Genomic DNA, 24,544 nt, shown 5'->3' with positions numbered 1-24,544 from the left:
AAGTAATTGTTCTCAATTGGGAAAACCTTCTTGCAATTTATAAGCATTTATAATACAAGCATGTAAAACATCAATAGAAACTATGCATTCAGCAATGAGAGCAACAGCAGTGCCCAACAGTGGATTGAACAGCCCAATCCAGATGATTACAGTTACCTCCCCTCCACGTTTCACTCCTTTTTCAAATCCAGCGAATTGAATGTGTGGCCCCCACTGCTCAAAAGAACCTGTTAAGATAATCACGTGAACACTGGTATCCAAAAGAACCATAAAAATTTGTACCCCTAACCCTTCTACCCTATCCCATTGTACCCTCAACGGAGTATAAGCTCTTCAGTTTCTTCTAGGGTCAGAGAGTTCCTTCTAATGTCAGTTCCTTCTAGGGTCAGTTCCTTCTAGGGCCGGTTCCTTCTGGGGCCAGTTCCTTCTTGGTCCCACCCTTAGTCTTTTTCCTTATAAGCTGTCAAATCAGGACACAAGAGTATACAGTCAGGCAGCTCCCCAACTTATTCCCTCCCATAGCTGGAGGTTGATCACCACAGGGGAATATAGTTCTAAAAAGACACTTTCTGTTTCAGTTGGGTGGGCAACTGCCACCTGGATCCCACTTCTCCCAGCTGATATATGGGCCAAATTTCTCCAGTGCTTACCCCATCAATCTTTTCTTTGGGAATCCCTATTAATCCATATCCATATAGCCTATTGCTAGGTTCCTTTGAAGGGGAATTTTGCCTCAGATTGCAGAGAGATTGCTTCATTTGGGGGTGGCAAGGTCTATCTTTATCCTGGTAAATCATCATAGCCTCCTGCACAGGGACTCCAGGTACTAACAACAAAATTTGTGGAGTTCCCCACATTGAAGGGCAGATTTTAAGAACTCACCCATCATTCTCTGGGTACGGGGTTCATCACTAGAGTTGCCATTTGGTCCACTGTACAGATAGCATGGAGAAGCTAAAGCTCTCCTGCTTTGAATAGTTTATTCCACCACATTTCCTGGGAATTTATCAGCCTTAAGGAAGTCTCCATGAGTTGGCCATGAAGTACTCATTGAAACTGATATCCAAAGCCTTTCTGTGGAGCATGATTCCATCCCAGCTGAAGAGTTTGCATAATGGCTTGAGTCATTGGGCCATATGTAAGACAGCCTAGCTGCTGCCAGTCACCCTCCAACAACAGAACCTTTCCCATTTTCTCGTCAGATAGATGCACCTGCCAAGTCTCCCAGAGTTCCCTGCTTGGAAATGTGTCCTCTAGGTTCTGCTCAAAAACGCAACAGTTTCTTCTCTAGTTCATCTCTCTTTATTGATACCTTTTCATATAAAAGAAATCCATTAGTACTTTTCATTCTGCCTGACAAGCCCCTTAGCCAAACTGTGTTAAAAGTTTGACTCTGACACTTAGCAGCTGTGTGATATTGGGCAAAGTATTTAACCTTCATTAGTTTGAATTTCCTCACCTTGGGAATAGGAATGCTGATGCCATCCTTACAGGGTTGTTGAGAGGGGTACAGTGAATGTATGCAGAGAGCTCTAGCCACAAGTTCATTGGGTATATTCTCTATTTTCCATACTATCAACTTTCTGCCAAGCTTTTGGTCATGGGTAACACAGGTCACCTTTTCTCCAACCTCCAATGACAATTTCCTCTCTGTCCTTCCAGGCCTCACTAACAATCTCCTTGAATCACTTCCAGTTTCTACCCATCCCAAAGCCAAATTCCTATGTTATAGGTTCTTGTGACAGGTCTCTCACGAGGCTGTGATCAGGAGGGGGATGAGACTGAAGTCATTTAGAGGCTTCCCAACGACACCTGGGTGGATCGGTCTTTCTCTCCATGTATTATCCTGCGGTCCCTCCAACAGGGTAGCCAGACATTTTATATGGCCACTCTGGACTCCCAAAAATGTAAACCAGAAACTTCCAGACCTTGTTAAGGCTTAGTTCCATTTAGGCAAGTGTCATTGCTCTGCCTCCCATTGTGTAAGCAATCACAGAGCAAGCCAGATTCCAGGGGAAGATAAACTCTACCTCTCAACTAGGGGAATGACAAAGGAACTGTGGCCATTTTTCATCACCCTAAGTAGGCTTATTGGAGATACACTTTAGGAATTATCTCCTCCCAGGTATATAACTTGGCATATTGACTTGACTGACAAAGTTTTGGCTATGGTGATCTGGGGGAATCATCTGACCTCTTTGCTGAGCTCTGGGCTCTTGCTAGAACAATGCATTTCATTAAGAACAGATTTTGCTACTGCTATTTTATGCAGACACATTTTCACTGAATCATTTCCTGGGATAACAATCTTAGCTATCAAGAAAAATAGACCTTTAATTTGTTTTTGGCATGTGGGCGGTGGGGGGGGCAAGGTTTAAAACAGAGATTAAAACAGAAGCTAAAACAACACATCTCTTGTTGCTGATAAAAAGCAAAGTGTCAAAAGAAGCAGAAAGCTAAAACCAAGCACACTTCTGGTTTGTTGCTGAAAGGAACTAAAGGAGATGAGCAGCACTGAATTTTTATGGGATCTATTTCTGATATGTATTTCACTCACCTGGATTCACCATCTTATCACATTAATGCAGTACCAAGTTCCAGAAGCATCTTCTAAACAAGTGAACTCTGCCAGTAGCGTTTACATCTTTATGGAACAATCAAGCTGATCAGTGGTTCTTGCTATCTAAATGCTTCTCAAGAAGCAGAAGAAAATGTTTGATTATACTTCATTAAACAAAATGACATAAAATTAGATGCTTGGGAATATTATCAAACTTGGGCAAAAATCATGGGTTAATTCATTCATTTAAAAATTTGTGTTGACAAGACTGCTACGGACAATGCTGCTTACAATTTCAAAAGAAAGCATAATAAAAAGCAGTCTGAGAGAAGTGCCTTTAAAAAGAGGTAGTTCATAAGAGGGGGGCGACACTGTTAAAATTCTAAGACCACCCACTGTCTCTGATGCAAGCTAGTGATGCCCTGGGGGCAGCACCAACTTGACTGCTCTTCTCTGCTCCATGCTGGCCAGATAAAACTCACACCATCAGCAGTAGAAACTACCTATATAGTTGATTTGAGAATGCCAAATCTTCATGCTGAATTTTCTACAATCGTGCTCGTCCTAAAATGGTGCCTGGATGCCACCATTAGATTCCCCTTTTAGGTAAGTCAGTAGAGGACCATTGGAAACATGTCAGGCTTTGGTATTAAGACTTCATCAAGATTGTTCATCCAAACAGCTGGCTGAGTGCACAGCTTGAAGTGAATGAGACATAGTACAGGTGCAATTTGATAGTCTAGAAATGTTGTTATGCCACAGAAGAAAAACCCTGTAGAAAAACCATTACTGCATTTATTTAACTGTCAAGGCTATTAGAATGGAGAAAACAACCTCCATCCTCAAAAAAACACCTAATACCTCTTACCGAGCATATCCGCCTGTCATCATACTATGAGCCTCTGCATAAATTCACTCTGCCTTTCACAACAATCTTGCAAGAATGGCATCAATACTCCCACTCTTATGGTGAAGAAACTCAGGCTAAAGGAGGTTAGATGTCTCAAGAGCCCAATACCACACGGCAGATAAAGGCTGAGTTATGATTTTACCCCAGTTAGGCCTGAGATCAAAACCCCTACCGGTTCTACCACATGAAGCTGTCTCAAGTAGAGAAGAGGATTTCAATTCAGTGACCACAAAGGAGCATCATCTAAATCAGAGCAAGGGGGTCAGGAACGGCATCAGGGGGACACTGACACCTGGGCTTCAATCTTGGAAGATCAATAGATTTATTCATTTAAATTTAAATTAGTTTGTTAATTATAAGCTCTCAGTAGACAGCTGAAATCAAAGAAAGCTACAAGACAAAAAGCAAAATCTCTCCTCTTTCCTCCCGCATACCCAGCAAGTCTAGGACCCACTTCAGAAGCAGCCATTGTTATGAATGTCTTGTGTATATTTCCAGAAACTTTACCTATAAAATCTTTTAAAACTTGCTTTAAGTTTAAATTATGTATTAAAATTATATGTAAATCATATATTTCAATTACACATTAAATTTTAAAACTCATGGTACAGATCATACAGATCATATGTGCCATGAGTTTTTTAATTTAAGAAAATACGTCAATATTGTCCCACATCAGCACTAATGGCTAAATAGTGTTTCATTGTAAGGAATTCCAAATTTATTTTTTAGATGAACAGATTCATTCCCATTTTTTAATTTGCTATTACAAATAATCCTGCAAGGAGTATCCCTACACACCCACCCACTTTGCACTTGTGCACAAACGGAAAAATCTCTAGAAAAGAAATTCAGAGTAGCGTTGAAAAAAATAAAGACTATGGCTGAAGTGTGGAGGAGAGGCTCAAGTCGGGAGAACTCAGGCTGAGGATCCAGTTAGGAGACACAGGACCAGCAGGTAGGGTAGGGAGAGACAAAAATACCAAGAGCAGAAGTAGATCATACACATGAATGTGACCTAAAGAAGATTGCGGAGAAAGGCCTGAAACCAACTTTTTCCACCACCTTCCACCCACGTACTACACAGGCATGCACGCACCACATCTAGTCCTGGTACAACTGTCCTCCCTTCTAATGAGAGTTTTTCACGAAACGCTGTGAATTTTAGCCCTTTCAGGTCTCATATTCCACTACATATAACTGAAGCAGGGCAGAGCACTGGCGATCATTTAAGCAGGCCCTAAGACTTCTGAAGCCCAACAGTGGTCTCCAGGAAGCCAGGCAAAAACACAGTTTGGGACAATGGGCTGTGGAGCACTGATCCTGATGACCCAGATTGCCACTAATGGAGCAGACTCATTTCTAGAATTACCACTGTAAAACTGTCATTACTTTTCTTATACCCACTACCTTTATAGGAGTGTTGGGGATGACGAGGGAATTGAAGGGAGCTGATAGAAAAAAAGCCTCAATTTTCACTCCCCTAAACGGTATATACATCCTCCAATATGATAAAACTTTTCCTGCATATTGATACTTGAGATGAGAAAGTCGAAGTCAAAATATTATATAGTTTAAAGAAAAAAAAAACCCTCAGCCAGGGCAAGGGAAAATGTACTCAAACCTCAATAGCTCCCTCTGCTGTCACTTTGTGTAATTTTTCAAAGTTTTTATTTATCTTTGTTTTATTTTGTAATTATTCAACTAAGAACCACATTAAGCTGGGGAGTATAAAAGTCAGTTGATAAGATCTTTAACACTGTATCTAGAATTGGAAGCATCACTCTTGTACCATGAATAATGACCATCTTATGGTCATTTTTCTATATGGTAGAGGTGTTAGTGTAATTTAAAGAAGTGATGGCATCTCTCAAGTGAAAAGTGATATATATGCTTCAATAACAAGGAAACACCAATCTCTAAAAATCAGACTAATTTTTAAAAATAAAACTTTTAAAGTTTCACCTGTCTAGACAATTTTGGGCATGTGAAAGCTGAAAGCCGCCGGCTTTGACAAGGAGTTAGAGGATCTATGGTTGACTGCAGAGGAGGAAACGAACACTAGCCAAATTAGAGAAAGAACAAGCTTTTCTACATGAGGATGGCCAAGACTGCCAGACGAGGGAGGAAGAGCAAACGCTGGCACGCATCGAAGCCTTCAAGAGCCATGCAGTGTGCATTTCCATTTAATTCTCCAAACAAATCTGAGTGAGGATATTTTTCATTTTACAAATAAGAAACAGAGGCACTCAATTGCTTGGTGAGTCAACTACTAAGTAGTAGGTTTGGGCACAGATTTAGAAGCGTTTGACTTTGAAGTGAGAAATAGAAAATCTGGAGTCGAAGTCTTAGTTCTGTCACTAACTGGGACCTTGGAAAAGTCATAGACTCCCACCCTGTTTCTTCATCTATAACTGGAAGGTGTCATTAAATGACTTCCCAGGTCTTTCTAGCACTTTAAACAATCTCAGCGTAAATCACACTGCATTCCTCCCCCTTATCTGACCCAGAGAAAATCCAATGTAAATGAGAATCAGACACAATTTGGGGAAAAAGGAAAAAAAGAAGGAAGGGAGGGAGGGAGAGAGGGAGGCAGACTTCAAAGAGCAGCCAAATAGAATACTAAGGTGAAATGGAGATATTAGCTGGCAGTCAACTTGCTCCTTGATAAGGAAAATGAAAGTCACATGGCTTTTTGAAGCAATAATTAGCAGCACCAACTTTTCCCTACTCTATGCATCACCATTTCATGGACTGACTTCCGGTTCCTAAGCAATGAAGGCCACCATTGCAGCATCAATAGTAATGGCTCCATTCATCACAACCTAAGAAGAGGCTTGGAGGAATCAATGACTCATTCAACCAGTAGCTACTGAGCGCTTTATGTGCCAGGCAGTGTTTAGGGCAATAAAGAAGACGGAGTTCCTTCCCTCGTGAATCTCACAGCTTACAGAACAAAGACAAGGGCACGCACAAATACTTTTAGTTTTGTTCTAGGAAGAAAGTAGAAAGCAAGAGAATAGAGAGACAGAATAACAATTTTAGATATCGTGATCAGAGACACACTCTCTGAGAAAGTTATTGTAGCAGAGCCCTGTAGGTGAAGAGAGAAAATATCTGATACAGGCAGAGAGGACAGAAAAACCCAGTGGTGGGAACGAATCTGAAGTTTGTGGAAAGGAAAGAAAGCCACTGTGGCTGGAGCACAGCAACAAGGCAGAAAGAAGGTGGTGTGAACTGAGACCTGCACCGAATCTGGGCTGGCTAACAATGGGCATGAAGAGCACTGACTTGACATGAGAGAGAAAGACAGCAGAGGAAAGTGGAGAAGCGCATTACTGATTACCTGACCATATGCCCCTGCTTTTGTTACCATGCCCTCTGCTTGGAGCTTGGTAAGTTAAATCAGTGGTACTGAAAGAAGAGCAGAGGGAAAGGGAAGCGAGAGAACACTATGGGGAGAGTGGGGCTTAGGATAGACAAGACAAGAACACCAAGGATAAGATAAAGGATAAGATAAGATAAAATCGTATCTTTTCAGATACAAAGTATCCTTATAAAAATTCCTCTAAAAACACAAAGCAAAACTTATTTTGTGGCACAAATCAAAATTAACTTTGAGTGTTAAACCACTCACATTCTTATTTTTACAGGCAATGAAGCACCAGATAAGATGAGGAAATTATATAAAGTTAAAGAAAAAAAGTTCAATGATAACTAAAAGCTGTGAATCAATAGATCCTTTGTTATAAATGTTAACTGAGATATGTATTTGACTTTATGTTAATAGATCAAGAAGAGAAAAGAATGGTATGCCTCTGTGGGAAGGTCAGGGGCCCTGTGTATGTGGAGAGTGGAGAGTTGCCAAGACAGGACTGGTGAGGAAGTGATTCCCCAGATTTTTTTAATGAATATGAACACCAAATAGTCCATCAACAAAGTGTGTCCCAGAGGAGTGGTTCCCACAGGGAGTCTGCAATGCCAAATTTGGATTCACTGTCGTACTGACCTTTTCGCTGCATTCTCTGATGAGTGTACAATCCAGTTTTCCAGAGGATCACGTGGCAAGAGATATTGCAACAGACTGAACACACGAAAGATGAAAATCCAGCTGCTATTAAATGAAACAATAAGCACTTTAAAATTTTTCAGTTTTAGTTTCCAATGGGGTAAATATTAATAGATATAACCCACACGAACAAAAGGCCTTTGGGTTCTTCAATAATTTCTGAGTAATAGGGTCCTGAGACTAAAAAGTGCAAGAACTGCTGCCCAACCTGTTAATAAATTTGATATTATTATCATATACTATAAGTATTATGTAAATATTACAAATACAACATTTACTGGTGATAAGTTTAATAAATTAAGAAATAAATGAAGACCAGATCCTTGAGACAGTAAATTCAAGGATCTAAACCATTCAGCAACCACTCGAAAGTAGATAATCTGTGCCAGGGGGGGCCTGTGCACACCGTGGATGGTGTAAAAAAGGTATGGAATGATTAAACGTCTGAGGCTTTCCCTGCAAACAGTGAAACCTGCAACTTCATTGTGAACTGGAATAGTCTCTTCACCAAACTGTACACGTGAACTAAGGGGGAAGGAGAGGTTGTATGTCTTTATATGAATAAAACTTGGTACTAATGTCTTTGTAAAATTTGGACCTGTTGGAAAGCTGTTCAAAATGTCTTCTGTGAAATCTTTTTTTAATACGATTGCCTATACAAATAAATACTGATGCAAATAATTAGTTTATTTCTACATATATATGCTATTAATATGCATTCCATTGGTTTTTGTTTGCTTTTAATGTGTGACTTTTCAAATATTGTCTGGAAAGCAAGAGAAATTTAAAACAAAAACAAAGACAAAATGTAAAAACAAGCTTATCTAGAAAGCAAAAGCTACATAACTCCTAGATAGGTGTTTACGGCTAACTTCCTTTTCCTTGGGCATTTTTTTCCCCTTATTAAAAGGGAGTAATAGGGAAAAAACATCCATTTATGTAAGTTCTGAGAAATGAAACATGTGCCTTTGCAAAGGAGGAATAGTTTACTCAAGGCAATTCCCAAGACTTGACACCGTCTCAGCGGCTTTAAATATAGATACCAGGAATTGTTACTGGGTGCATTTCTTCTGTCCAACATTTCATACAGAAAATGTTTCTCACAGTTTAGATATTTGAAATAAATATGTAGGCGCTAGCACATTATAATTTTCTAAATGGTATGAATACTTCTTTCTCACATTTATTTGCAAAGATGTCATAACAGCTTATCAATACACATGTACACATGGGCCACATGCAGATAATGGTTAACCTGTTTAATGTAGAGAGAAAAAAAGTTTTGGGACTTTAAAAAGAATAATTTAGGTTAAAATCTTAAAAATGAATGGTGTTAAATAATGAAGCAGATGTTAGTTAAGGAGTAGATTCATAAAAAGTGATACAAACAAACCTTAAACACTTTAATTGAAAACAGACATATACTTTTATTCACCAATTTTCTGATATAGGCCCAAGGCTTTTCCTTTGAGTAGGAATCTGTTGATTCGAGTTCTCTGATGTCTCTCTTCTGTAAACCACACGTCACCTCTAATGCGTCATGTAAGATTCCCCACCGAAGTGAGAACTGAAAATACACTTGCAAATTACATGCAAAATTTTATGGTTTTCCTGCCAAGTTTTTACAGTTTTCTGATCTATACCTCCAATCTATATAAATTAGACAACTCACTTTTATCAGGTATTTTTCCAAAGCAGTCAATTTAGCCTTCATAGAAACAACTCTCTTTTAGTCACATTTTACCAGGTTACATATTTAAATCTCATCATAAAAGAAACAAGTACAACTGGAATAAACAAGATAGAAGCACAGAGGACTCTTAGTAAGCATGTAAACACAGGCAAACTAGAAAACAGCTACGGGATACAAGTAGTAATTGTGCTCTAAGCACTGTGTGCTTTAGCAAGGAAACCAAAAGTCAGTTAATGCAGCAAGCCCAAGCAGAAATCATGTAATATATGTGTCGGAGATAATTGCTTGAACATTAGCATGCAACAATATTATGTTGAAGCATTATTTGTAAACGTTTTACCTCAAAATAGTATCTTCCTTTTCAATATATACTAGAATAGTTAGAAGAGCCATCTTATTTTATGTATGTCAAATATCTGTTCCTTCTAAACTGCACAAGGTCACTGATGAAATATGCAGGTAACATCCATATTAGTGTGTCTATTTTGAATTGTTACTAAATATTCATAATGAAGCTCTTAGAATTTATTAATGATAAAGCTAATTCGTGATGAGGACCCAGAGAATGGAGGCCACCCCAGTGGCCGGGCGCATGTCACAAATCTAAACCTGGGTCAGCCTGCACTTATGGGAAAAACCTGTTAAGGAAACCTAACATTCACCAGCCACAATGCTCCAATTTGGCTTTAGCTAGCTCAGCAATAGGACCTGCTAGCCTTAGCAGGAAATCTCTGACCTCACAGCCAACCATGCTGTTTCAGTGTAACCTCTTCCAACCTTCTATAAAATGCACTCTTGCCCAAACTCCCTCGGGAAGAGCGCTCCGCTGCTCGTGAGGCACTGTACTTCCTCAAACTGTGAACTGTTTCCCTTGAATAAAGGACATCAAACTCTTAACTAAATTGCTTCAGTTTTGACACTAATATACTTACATGACATCAATAATAACAAAGCAAAAAATTTCTTCTTGAACTAGTTTTCATCTTTGGCTTCTTTTTCTTCTATTGTTTATAGGTTTTCTTATGTTATTGTCCATATTTGCTTTCCTTTTAGTCTAATTTGCCTTTGGTTCTGCCATCTGCTCTGCTCTATAGAAGGACAAACCAACTCTATGCTGTTATATTTTACTTAGAAAAAGCAAGAGTGATATCATTGAAAACCCTGGAAGCCAAAAGTTGCAAAAACAAAGATAAATAATTTAACTAGGCTTCATTCAGGCAGTGACAGTTCTCAGAATCTCAGTGTGAACTGAATTGAATTCAATATCAATATGAACCATATGAAACTAATCAACTTTCTACAACTTCTAAACTGCATGTAAGCAGTAAAGATTACTCTAAGAAATCTTCAATGATAATCAATAAATTCTAAATTCTCCCTAAGAAACAAGAGGATAGTAATAGTTAACATTTGAGGCCTTGCCACAGGCCCAGGGGCTGTGCTAAGCACTTTATGAATATTATTGCATTTAATCCTTCTGAAACAGAGGCTATTAGCCTTCTTTTATTTTTTTAATCAATGAAGAAATACAGGCTTGGAGCTAGTTCAGTGGCCCCAGGATTCTGGGACAGGTGTACTGGCCTCCAAAGTCCATGCTTTTGGCCAGAATATTATGCAGCAGCCTCGTAAGTGTTTCAAAAGAATTCCATCAGAAAACACATGCCAAGCTATTTAAATCACCTTTTCTTTTTAAAGGAATGCACCATTCTAACCATAATATCCTGTTTAACTCCTACCTCAGGTTTTTCAACCCAGCCAAATCTGAACGACTATCCATTCTTACCTATACACATAAGATCAAAATACTGTGCCATCATTTAAATCTTCTCTATTGATAGATCTTCAATCCCTTTTTAAAAACCACTTTTTAAAAAATTGTGTAAAAATACACACAATTAGAATTAATTCAGGGAATAGGTATGAGTCTTCTTTAGAATCTCTCCAAAATACAACTGTTCTGTTGAAAAACGAGGAAGGGAAAAGAGGTGGCGGGGACGGCAGGGGAGTTGTTCTAAAAAGAGAAAAGCAAAACAAATATATTTGTATTGACACACAAGCCTCCTGGGATGAGGCTAAGTAGTAATAAAACAGATTCCCATACTCCCCTTTAAAACTACAAGGATAAGGGGGAATAAAATTGCCCAATCGAGTGTGGACTGAGACTTCCTTCCAAAGACTAGAGTATGGAAAAGAGAAGGAAAAAAAAAGAGTAACTTTACAATGGAGAAACCTAACACTACCTGAGCCAGGTGACGAAGCTCAAAATCAACAGGAATATGTTGGTAGTATGCATCCTTGATATAATGTGACAGAAATGGCACTTTACCCATGTGGTCTTCCTCCCCAAAACTTAGAACCTCAATCTAATCATAAAAACACAAGATAAATTCCAGAGGAGGAGCATTCTACCAACTATCTGACCAATACTCCTCATACTGTCAAGGTCATTGTGGGGGAATCAGAATTTGCCCCTCAAAATAAGTAAGAACAAAACACTCTGAAAGAAACTTTGACCTTCAGCCTAACTGCCTTTTAGGATTTTAGAATTTAAGATAAAAAGGCTGCCCCCATGACAGGCCATCATCATAGACAACTCTGGCTATCAACAGACTGTGAGAGTCCTGGCTAAGCCCATTCTTATCTACCAAACATTTGCTTCTCCATTTCCACGTGATTTGCCTTCCTCCCCTTTGAAGCCCCAAACCACTACTCCCAACACTCTTCTTTGTCTTTGGCTGAAGATGCTATTTAAGCTGGCAGCTTGGCCATTCTGGCAAGTTACTCAGGTTTTTTGGGTCTCTCTTATGTATACACGTTACAAAGCTTTGTTTGATTTTCTCCTGTTATTCTGTCTCACGTCAATTTAATTTGTACGCCAGCTAGAAGGACCCAGAGGGTAGAGGATTTGTCATCCTCCTCTATTTCATCAAAAACAAGCCTGAGAAGCCATCACAGCCAAGAGGAACCTAAGGAGTCATGACAACTAAAAGTAATGTGATATCCTTGGATGGCACCCTGGACGAGAAAAAGGACATCAGGAAAAAACTTTAAAAACCTGAAAAAAGTGTGATGATAATGTACCAATGTTGGTCCATTAATCATAAAAAATGTACCATACTAACTTAAGATGTTAATAGGGGAAGCTGGGTGCAAGGTATATGGGCTCTCTCTCTACTGGCTGCCTAATTTTTCTGTAAAACTGTCCTAAAAAATAAGGTCTACTTAAAAAAAAAAAAAAAGATAATGTAAAAGGGCAGTAGAATAAAAGAAACTTGGATTTCTTTGTGACATACATTCTCTTGCTGTTTACCAACACTGTGGAAAAGATGGGGACTTTGTACCTTTAGATTTTGAAATTCACTGAAGGGAAATAGTGGTCATATTTTATCAGATTCAATGAATAAAATATAATTTGAGGTATTCATTACCTATATTCTGAAAATAACCAAAGGATGACTATTAAAAATTATACTGGTTGTGTGCCTGCCAGTGGCATAGTGGTTGGGTTGGCACACGCCGCTTTGGCAGCCCAGGCTTTGCAGGTTCAGATCCTGCACACCTCTCATCAAGCCATGCTGTGGCAGTGCCTCACATACAAAATAGAGGAAGACTGCCACAGATGTTAGCTCAGGGACCATCTTCCTCATCAAATAAAAAAATTACACTGGTCCCAAACTTATTTTCAAAACGAACATTCACCATTGCTAGAATAAGCCATAGCCTTCAAAGCTATTTAAATCATAAATTACGAAATTTCAGAATGGCTAAGAATCATAGATGCATTCTACCAGGAATCTTAGATGCAGAGCCAAGCTCTGATTTTACCAATAAGTGCACTAAAAACAAAGGGAATGATTTGCTGTCAATCTATCTGCTAGAAGTAACTGGAAGTCCGGTCTTTCAACTCCCAATTCTAAGATCTTCGCCTATACACTAATTCCATTCTGGTTACATATGTGTCAGAAATATCCAATAATATTTTTAAATGACATTCAATTATCTACATCTCTAAGTGTGTTCTAAGTAGAGTATTCTTTGGAGGAGCAAGGGGGGTGGCAGGAAGGGATGAGGAACCCACCAGTGTTATGAACTCTGCACTCATATCTTTCCTTGCATACTAAGTTTTATGAAAACAACTTCTCATTTACATTTACTCCCAATGTTGTATAGCTAACTCAAATTACAAATTCTGAATTTACTGCACTCTTTATAAACAAACTGTATTTAAACTGCCACTACTATGCACGAATATAGAAGAGATCTGCTTCTCATTACTGCACCAAGACAAACGAGCAAAGACTACACAGCAAGATCATGCCATGGCAAATACTGTGATTAGAAAGCAAAGAAAAAGACCTTGAACTGGCCAGTTAACTTCTGACTCCAAGAATATTTTAGTTTCTAGACTAGAATTACTAAATCTAGTATCACTAAGCAAGACAAAGCCAAGCCAATTAGGGTCTCAACTTCAAATGAGTAGTCTCAAATGTAAGTATGCTAATGAGATGCAAACCCTCGCTTTAGAAGACCAGTCAAAAGGTTCTGGTGATGCTCCAGTGTGGGACACCTAAAGTGATTCTGTAAAACTGTGCCCTGGTCACAGGCCAACTCTGTTGTATGCATATGGTGGGTTTCAAGAGCACAAAACGAAACTTTTTGGTTTCCCCGCATCTGAGCAAGTACCTTAGATAGAGAGCCCAGCAATGATCAATGTGCCATCCAGAGTCACCATGATCCTATCTACATAAGCTCTATCTATCCCAAAGAATAATGTACAGACTGTCAGAAAAGCATTCTTTGGTACCAAGAATGGGGGATTAGGGTTATTAGACAACTGGTGCCACTATTTCTTATTACTTGAAAATAAATAGGCCTCTTTCTCTTTTAGTATTAAGAGCACACAATTCAATAAGCTCACTGGAGTGGAAAAAAATTAGGATAAACTGTTATCTTCCCTCTCTTTAATTCCCCCACTAGGCCAACTAAAATGAGTGATATAATCTATTTGTACTTGAAAGATATGTCCATCAGGAAATCCACAATAAAGTTGACAAAAATGTTATGTTTTCTGGCAGGCAATACATATTTATAAAGATAAAATGGAAAGAACACAGATATGAGTGAACAATTTTTATTGAAACCCTCAAAGATTAAAGAGGACCAAATGGTGAGTTTGGGTACCATAACAGAAAATCTCACCTAACTGTACCATCATTCACAGGAATGAACAAACCCAAACACGACAAAATTCAAATTCTCATGTAATTGCTACAAGTGAATGCAAATGAACTAATCATTTTATCATAACCTTTCTTTAATCATACGAAAAAGAAGGGAATTTACATGGCATAACAAAAGATATGCAAAACTCAATGAAAACACAATTCTCTTAAATTTCTCAAACAATTTATAGGACACAGAATGCACTTGAAATGATTAAATGACTTAAGCTGATTCTTTTTTATTGCAAACTGTTTTAACATCAGCTTAACCCCCATGCATGGTATTCAAAAAGAACACAGCTTTTGAATTAGAAAGATCACTTAAGTTAAAATAAGGAATCAAGTATTGAAATTAGGAAAAGGCTGGGGTTTCTTTTGCAAGGAATCTTCAAGTACCAATATGTATAGAGAAAGAATACTAATTTTGGTTACATTTTCCCCCTTACTGTTAAATATACAAACTATAATACCTTTCAAAATAAAATACCCACATAAGATAACTTTAATAAGAAACATTCAAACCAGATCTTGGAAAAACATTAAGCAAGAAATTCACTGGGCCAATAATATCCTAATTTGTGACTATTCGAACATTTGATTACATGTCTCCGACTGTAGAGCCCAAGTTCTCTCCCTTTTGGTCTCTACAGTTAGGAAACACTCAGTTAGCTGTGCTATTGAGACAACCTGTGATAATTTCGCTTAGAGGAAAAACATTTTGCAATACACTGACAGACCAAGGAGGGAGAGAAAGTAGGTGCTCTGAAGAAAAATGAGGAAAAAAATTACCAATTGAAAAGATAAAGTGTTTGTTGTTGTTTTTTTTTTTTCCAAAAGGAATGCTGCACCCATTTCACTTAATATTAGAAATCCAGGTTAAAGGCACTGGGATGTACTCCTCACCATCAACAGACTACTCAATTACATTGGACACTTCTGAGTCGGCTACTGCAATCAGCCTGCTTGCTGAATGTTTCCCTGACACTTCTTACATAGAAACTTAAGTAAATTAAACAAGTTTGAATCCATTTATAATGTAACTAGTTTTATAAAAATATTCAGAGTTGCTAATAAAGCACCAAGAAAAAGAGAACCTCAGAGAGAGGACTCATATCCTTTCTACAAGGTCACCCCTTTACAGTTTTCTCTAATAGGACCTCCAGAGTGACAACAGTCACTTTGAACATGTCCTACCATATAGGGATGTAGAACATTGCTATGGTGACTACCCAAATGCCAATTTTCATTATAAATAGTTAAGAGATGTGTAACAAGATTTCATGGCTTACTCTTTAAAAAGGTAAAATAGGTGCAATTTTCCTTTAAGAAAGTCTTTATTCTGTAATATACCATTAATATTGTGATGTTCCCTTCAGTAGACACTGATATAACTACACTGGGACTACCAAAGAACTGTGAAGGAGCTATGATTATCTGCAAATACTGTATCTTTTTCACTTGAATACAGTATTTGTGCATTTTAAGAAAACACTGTACAAAAAAAATTATATAAATGAAAGCCTCAAAGAAATATGTCACGAAATTTTTGAACTGAAGTGACCAAAGACCATACTAAATGAAAACATCTCTAAACATGATGTAAACATAAATAGAGTAATGCAAAACATCAAGGTATTCAAATCTACTGTATTGCTATTTCACCCTTAATGTATCTTTCTACATAGCTTTCTCCTTTTGGAACAGTAATATAAGGGGCAGTACATTATCTTCATAACTTTATGCCATCAAATCAGTTAATACAGATGCATGATACATTTAATTATACAAAATCAATTTGTTTCAAGATATAAAATTAATGTTGATATGTAATTAATGAAAAAAATAAGATGTTAAAAAGATAACTATAAGAATACCCAGATATATGCTGTATTCCCATTTATATAGATCTGATCAATAAAACATCAACACATTCACTTAGATACTGATTTAATCCATGGATCAAGGCCATATTTTCAAAGTATTTTAAGGATGCCAGGACACTGCAAAAGCTGGAGAAAAGAGTTGAGGAACAGTATATGCTTGCTAAACAAGAACTATGTTTATTTAGCTAGTGAATACCTAGAGTAATAAATTTTTACTTCATGATAGCAATCAGGCTCGCAAACACCCAGAAATAGGAATTAAGGGTTTTAAATGTAGTTATAAAGGTCATAAAAAGTCTGATTAGACTGAGGTACATTTACTCAAAATTTTGAGATTCATTAAGTGGTAGCAAACAAAATAATTCCTCAGACAAATGCACATTTTTCAGTATACATATTATTGGGGGAAGGCGGGGAGAAGAATGTGCATTAACTGGTGAAATCCACCAAGCTGCATATCAATATTCTGTTACACCAAACAGTTTGAAGACAAGGGAAATGTTCTAATATAATTTCAGATTATGTTTCATTTGGCTAAAATAGAGAGTAAGGTTGCTTTGCCATTTTAAAAGTTAACTACAATAATTTTTCACATAAACATTTAGACTTGAACTCCAGGACTAAATATGGCATGATTATTTTGCGTTTAATCTGTCAAATAGCTAAAAATTGACAATTTAAAAACTACAACAAAGAAAAAGTTGAAGCAGTGTGACTCTTACATCATTGAACCACTTCTAATGGTTAACTGTTAGTATTTAACAAATTCAAAGAGTTAATGAATCCTTGCATTCATTCAGTCTTCTGTGCCTTAGCTAGGATGCATAATTACAAAAGACAGCAGATACTGGTAAAAGCTTCAGGACAGAAAGTGCTTGACGAAGTTACAGTTCTCAAGTGTGTTTGGTGAGAGTATAAGGGCAGATGCGCTGATGAAAACCATTACAAGAAGAGTCAACTCTGTGTTAAAGAGTTCAAAGATGTCACCTTTAAGCAGAAAAAAAGCTTTAATAACGTCTTCTTTGACTTATTAGGCATTTTCAGAGTCTACATCATTAGTGTTGTAATCTAACAGGACATCTTCATATGGTTATTGTTTGTTTCTATTTCTCTCCTGAAAGAAAAACACAAAGAATTTTAACAAAATACCATCATTATTTAAAGATTTAAATTATATGCACATAGAATGCAAACATCTCCATAAAAGTTCTTCAAATAATTAATTCAAGTAATTACTTAAAAATGATTTACTATTACCTATATCCACCATAGTGGATTGATTATCACGAAATATTTTAAAATAAAGACATTCCAAACACAAAGACTTATTTCAGGAGAGTACAGACCCTCTCTACAGCCCTGTTTTCCCACAAGGATTTTGTTTAAGGTGAGAATATTATAATAATGTCTTTCTAGCCCTTTCAATGAGTTTTTGATGGTGAGCTATCAAATAGACCTAAAAGGCCTTTGCAGCAGTTTGAAAACTACTGGCTGATGTAGGGTTAGGAGGAAAGGAAAAGGGTTGAGGTAAATTGCATTAAAGTTGCATTAAATTAAGATCTCAGTAAAAATAAAAAAAATACTTTCAAGCACAAGGTTCCTCCATATCATATTCTCATATTCCACATCAAGAAATATTATTAATCCTTATTAATTTCTTCTACAAAACCAGAAACACCTTGAATAAAAAGCCTGAGTGATGTTTTCATGTGTATTAACCAAACCTTTGCCCATAATACTTTGAAAAAAGGATGACCAGCATTGTGTATGCCTATCAATTGAATACATCACGTAGTTTGTGCCATCTTGCTTCAATGTGTAACTCAGCCGTTCTTTCAGAAGCATCAGAATCACCTGGATGGCTTGTGGAAACACTACCGGGCCCCAAAGGTCTGAAGCTGTATGTTTGAGTTCACATTTTTAACAAGTTCATAGGTGATCCTAGTACTGCTGGTCCAAGGACTGCATTCTGAAAACCACTTGTGTTTAACATTTTATAAGACTCTCTTTCTGTTTTCACTACTCTCATTTTTTTATGGGTAATACATGTTCCATAATAAATCTGAATGTATTTTGCACATGGTCAGATTAGCTTCCCATCCTCTGTGACACCATCAGAAAACTGTACTTTAAATCCCAAAGAGAACTTTAAGTTCTTTGTTATAAAGTCAGTTCTTTTTTATTTTAATATATTCCTAGAAACTTGAATAACAGTATTTAATACAGAAAGCTAATAAAATAAATGCCCTCATAACCACAAACAAAATTATTTCATAGACTCGTAAGTTATCAGTGGGATATTTGGAAATTAAAGAATAAAACAAAAATGAAAGCACAGAGCTAGCTAATTAATCATGTTTCAAAAGAATAAACAAAATCTAACACCACAAACAAAGGGGGAAAAAAAGACAAAGAATCTGGTACTAGGAAGCTGCAGTCTAACTTACAAAGGCCCTAAAGCTTTTAAAAAGCAGCCTAAACATACAGAAAGTTTAGTTCTCAGATGAAGGAAACAAAAAGATTTGTATGCGAAATTCTGAAGCCAGCCTTAATTAGCTAGATATAAAACAAGGTGTTACAGATGAAGCAAGAAGTGAAAGCACATTGCTCATTCTTCTCCATAAAATGACTGATCAAAACTAGAGAAATTCATCAACTTCATGAAAAGCCCCAAAACTATAGGAAAAAAGGGGACACTCCTTAAGGATAAGTTAGACAAAGAGGAGTTTAATTCAAGGAAGATGATTAGTTAGATCAATGAGGATTATGTGTTACTTAAATAGAAGTTAGAGGCGCTGTTTCCGTTTGAACTGTCATCAACTATGCACTTTAAATGAATCAATAAAATATACAGATTACATATATATTATAATACATCTATGTATTTAATGCATAACTTCCAACTCAGTGGACAAGAAGAAAATTACAAAAAACTCCATCAATCCAATAGGACAAAAAAAGAGGGAGAGATAGCTTGAAAGATCTAGATTAATCAGAAAGCACAAAAATAAGATGGCAGAAACAGTTATATTATTTATACATTTACAGTAAACAATCGAAAGATTGTAGGTTCATCAATGAAAACAAAATAGCTCAAATTTTAAAATTTTTTTTAAAATATGATTTACAAGAAATAACATGTTATTAACTAAAACATAAGGACCAGAAAAGTTAAAAGTAATGAAAACAAACCAAATGAAGACTGATCCAACTACACTAATATCAGAGAAAATGGATTTTAAGGGAAAAAACACTGCTGGAGATAAAATGATCGCTACATACTGAATAAGAAACACTTTTTTAAAAGCTATGACAATATTAAACTAAAAATACAACTTTACAAATGTTAAAAGTTGTCAAAATTACAAAGAAAACCTGACAAGTTCCTAATTACAGCAGGAGAATTGAACACATTTCTCTTAATAATTAGTAAAGCAGACAAGTTAGTAAAAATATAGACTGAATACACAGACTACAGAAAACTGAGTCAAATAATTACAGGGTACACAATGAACAAACACAAAAGGAGACTATATGCCAGACCAGAAAGCAAACGTAAATACCAAAGAGTATCATACAGATCACATTTTCTGACATCAATTTTAGAAGCAAAACAAGCACAAAACAACAACAAAAAACCCCCATCCACTTTTGGAAATTCTAAAACACTCTTCTAAAAGTCTCCCCAAAAATCATAATGGAAATTCAAAAATTTTTACATCAGTACAATAACAAAAATGCTAAGTCTAAGTTCCCAAAAAACACCTGGAAATTTACATGTGTAGAATTTTTTTAAAAACCTGAAAAGTAATGAGCTCATCATCCAACTCAATAATAGGAGATGAGTAACAGTAAGCCCCCAAAAGTAGAAGGAATGAAATAAGATAGCAGGAGAAAATAATGAAACAGAAAACAAAATAAAGAGACCAAAATTAAAAGGAGTCGGGGGACAACATAACCAAAAAAAATCTCTGGAAAGACTTATAAAAAAAAGAATTGAAGCATAAAAAATATCACAAAGACTGATATAGCTAAAAAATAAAATACCATTAATGCCAAGATGCAAAAGCTTAGGACAAAGCAGACAACTTCCTGAAGAGCCATACTAAAGAAGTTTAATCAACAACTAAAAATCTACCCCAAATAAAAAAACCACTGGGCTCATATGGTTTTATAGGTGTATTTGATTAAGTGTCCCAGAACTGATAATTCTAAACTTACACCAACTGCTCCAAAGACTAAAAAAGAGGGAATATTTCCTGACGCATTCTGAGGTTAGCAATACTTTGATACTAACATTGTCAAGAAAAGCATGAGAAAACTAACAATCCAGTCTCACTTGTCACAAAAAGATCTCTTAAGGGCTGTTTTTGCTGGTAACAGAGTGTGGAGGAGCAAGGTGGGAATAGCAAGGCCAGTAAGAAGGCTATCACAAATCATAAACCAGTAGGATAATAATAAGAACTCTTAGACAGGGATGAAAGATGGAGAGAGAGCTAGTGAAAAGTGCTTGGATTCAGGATACCTTTTGAAAGCAGAGCCAGCAAGACTTACTGATACTGATCAGACATTGGGTGAGAAAGAGAGGCATCAGGAATGACTCTAGCACTATTGGCCTAAACAACTGGAAGAAGAGTGGTGCCCTCTACAAAGACGGAGGTGGTTTGGGGCAGGCAATGCCCCAGGAGTAACAGGAGTTACACTGAATTTAAGATGCTTATTAGACAACTAGGTGAAGATATGGAAGAGGCAACTGGATACATGAATCTGGAGATAAGAGGAAAGGTCCAGGATGGGTATGCAAATTTGGGAACCTTCAGCAAGGTAAACATTCATCAATAAAACTCAAGTCCTTCTGAAGTTTATGATCAATATCTCTGCTTTCAGACAAAAAACAAAAAAACGCATTTATATTAACAAGATCTAGAACTGCATCTCACACTGTTAGTATTAAATATTTGAATATAATGAGATCTCTATGGGCATGCTATCATCTACAAACCACTAGAAATATGAGACCAAGAAATGATGAGCTATCGGTAACATCACTAACTTCTGGTGTTGCTACAAAACAAGGTACATATTACATGGCTGACATCACAGTTACAAGTCCTGGTGTGTTGTGGGGAAGTAACAATTCCTTCAGAATTACAATAAAGGAGCCATGATCAGTAAACCCGGAGAAGGGCCAAGCCTCTAGTGATAGTTCAGAAGACTGCATTTTAGACATGTACACTCTTTAGGATAAACACTTCCCAAAGTGATTCACAGAACTCAATTTTTACTTCTGTGATTGAGAATTCAGAAAACAATTTGGAAAGGGATCCCTCCTCCCTCACTTTTCCATTAATGGAGAGCTGGGCATCACCAGGCAGATTCTGATATTTGAGGGCTTTTGAGTCTCTGATGTAAGGCTTCTTCACCACATTGAGCTGAGCAAAGGTACCAGAGACCAACATATATACATGTTCCTAAGGTCAAGACCGAGAACTTGGCCTATGGAGATGAACTCCAGCAAGAAACTTACTTGCCAACAATATCTTTTTGACAGAGCTTAACAGATGAGCTAAGATTTCCCTATTCTTAAGGCTAGGGAAGAGCTGGAAAATGAAATTCTCTTCAGTGTCCTCAGAGGAACTAACAACTTGCCCTTAACATTACACGTAAATGACTTAGTTCCTTTTAATCATCTGTAGGTTTATCACCATTAGCAATATGTCAGTAACCAGGCCTGAGCCCAAATGAGGAGAAAAAGTAACTGCGGATCTAAGAAGCCATACTACCCAGAAAGAAAATAACGATAAGCACTCAGAACACAAGTACAACAAAACAGAACTGCTGAAGGAGGCAGTGAACACTTAAAAAAGAAAAAAAGAGGGGCCAGCCCCATGGCCTAGTGGTTAAGTTCAGCGTGCTCCACTCTGGCAGCCCAGGTTTGGTTCCCAGGCATGGAGATACACCACTCATCAGGGGCTGTGGCAGCAAACCCACAGACAAAATAGAGGAAGAATGGCACAGATGTTAGCTCAGGGCGAATCTTCCTCAAACAAAAAGAGGGAGATTGACAACAAATGTTCTAACACTCAGGGTGAACCCTCCTCAGCCAAAGAAAAAAATGAAAAAGAAAAAAGCAAGGAAGCAGGCACTTGAGACCCAAATGCAACAAAAACAAAAACCCTTTTTCTAGCTTAGAAATCTCATTTTCAAATTGAAATTTTTAGTAACTGAATTAAAGGGAAACATGGTCACTGCTTCATTTGGGAAGCAGAACATTAAGTCCAAGAAATACCTCAAATTACAAAGCAGAAAAAAAGAGGTAAAAATCACAAAGGAAAAAATAACAGAATTGGAGGATAAACCCAAGAAAAATGAACAATCTAGAAGCAGGAAAAAGAACTAATGGAAGAGCTAAATAAATAAAAAAATTTCACAAGTTCTTTGATACTCCTCCCTGCATGAACTGGGGCTTGATCTTCCTCCTCTTGAGAGTAGGCTGGATATACTAACTTGCTTCTAAGAAGAGAAGTACACAAAGGGGAAAAAAGAACATTTACATTGGAGAAACCCAGCAGGCACAACCTTAACCAAGTAATCAAAGTTAATATCATCAGTACTAAGTTACATATGATTGGATGAGAAAACACTTCATTTATGTGGTATTCTTCCCCAAACCACATAACCTCAGTCTGATCATGAGAAAGGATTAGGCAAAGAGACACTGAGGGACACCTTACAAAACACCTGACCAGCAGTCTTCAAAGGTGGTGTTCCAGGTCTTGAACAGAAAAAGACACTAGAGGGAAAACTGCTGAAATTCTGAAAAAAGTCTATAGTTTGGTTAACAGCATCAGATCGATTTAATTTCTTAGTTCTGATAAATGTACCATGAATATGTAACATGTTAATAATAAAGAAAACAATGATATAGAGAAATTCTCTGTATTACCTTTGCAATATTTCCATAACTTTAAAATTATTTCAAAATAAAGTTTTTAAAAATCATAATAAAAAGTTAGAAAAACACAACTCCCAAATACATTGCTGCAGAAATATGAAATACATCTATGTTCTACAGGATATTGCTATCTTAATGGCTGCCCTGCTTTTCTTCTCCTCGTTTACAAGGATAAAAGTGTTACTTAAATTCTGTCCGAAAGTTAAAATCAGTGAAATAACAGACTATATTTTTAAATTTAAAAGAGTGTGCATGGTCCAAGAAAGGCCAGTTTATAGATGAACAATGACTGAAGTTAAAATATACAATAAATTCAATTCTTCAGGAAAATTAATGATTTACCCAGAATGAAATCTGCATAGGCTGGCTGAGAGGACTGGAAAAATCCATGCTAATGAGTAAAAGAAGGGCCGTAACTGATGAATAAAACTCCCGGCTGTTCAAAAGACTGTACATTTGTCCAGAGCCCTTAAAGTACTGTAATACTGAGATAAGCTTCTGACATGCATTGTCCCAACAACAAGGATCCTTTTGCATTACAAGACCACAAAGAATGCAAAGAAAATAGACCAACTCAGCACTGTAAAATAAATTCAAAACAAAAAATCAAGGGAAAGAACAATGATTATGCTTTGGAGGTTCTGTTTTTGGAAGACAACTCTTCAAATTTCTTTTTCTTTTCCTTTCTTTTCTTTTTTGCTGAGGAAAATTTACCCTGAGCAAACAAACATCTGCTGCCAATCTTTCTCTATTTTTTCTACGTGAGCCACCAGTACAGCATAGCCACTGATAGACAAGGTGTAGGTCCATGCCTTGGAACCACACCTGGGCTGCCAAAGCAGAAGGTGCCCAACTTAAGGACTAGGCCACCAGGGCTGACCCAACTCTTGAAATTTTTTAAACTTACATTTCCATTTAAGCGAGACTCTAATATTCTTGATCCTCTGCATGTCCACTCTATAATAAAAAAGTGCTTTAAAAGATTCCAGGGCCAGCCCAGGTGGCTTGGGTTCAGTTCCCAGGCACAGACCTACACCACTGTTAGCAGCCATGCTGTGCTGGCAGCACACCTGCTAAAAAATAGAGGAAGATTGGCACAGGGATGTTAGCTCAGGGTGAATCTTCCTCAGCCAAAGAAAAAAAGAGATTCCAGTGCCCAAGTTTGCATTTACAAAATAAAGTAGTATTTCAGGTTTCAAAAAAGAATAGATGCAGTCTAGTAACATAAAAACTATTAATCTGTACCAACCAA

The 24,544-nt window shown here is 37.0% G+C and overlaps 1 protein-coding gene across 5 annotated transcripts in view; it reads right to left on the bottom strand.

Annotated features, from left to right (window-relative positions):
- Positions 1 to 14,349: 14,349 nt before the first annotated feature.
- Positions 14,350 to 24,544, bottom strand: part of YTHDF3 (YTH N6-methyladenosine RNA binding protein F3) — a 38,147-nt gene continuing 27,952 nt past the window's right edge. For all 5 annotated transcript variants that reach the window (XM_046642036.1, XM_046642033.1, XM_046642032.1 and 2 more), the window contains one exon: positions 14,350 to 17,451. In XM_046642036.1, the coding sequence (XP_046497992.1) occupies positions 17,428 to 17,451 (24 nt within the window). In that variant the 3' untranslated portion in view covers positions 14,350 to 17,427. The remainder of the gene's footprint in view (positions 17,452 to 24,544) is intronic.

This window comes from Equus quagga, chromosome 16 (assembly GCF_021613505.1).
Source record: "Equus quagga isolate Etosha38 chromosome 16, UCLA_HA_Equagga_1.0, whole genome shotgun sequence".
Classification (NCBI taxonomy): Eukaryota; Metazoa; Chordata; class Mammalia; order Perissodactyla; family Equidae; genus Equus; species Equus quagga.
This window is presented reverse-complemented; position numbering and strand designations above follow the sequence as displayed.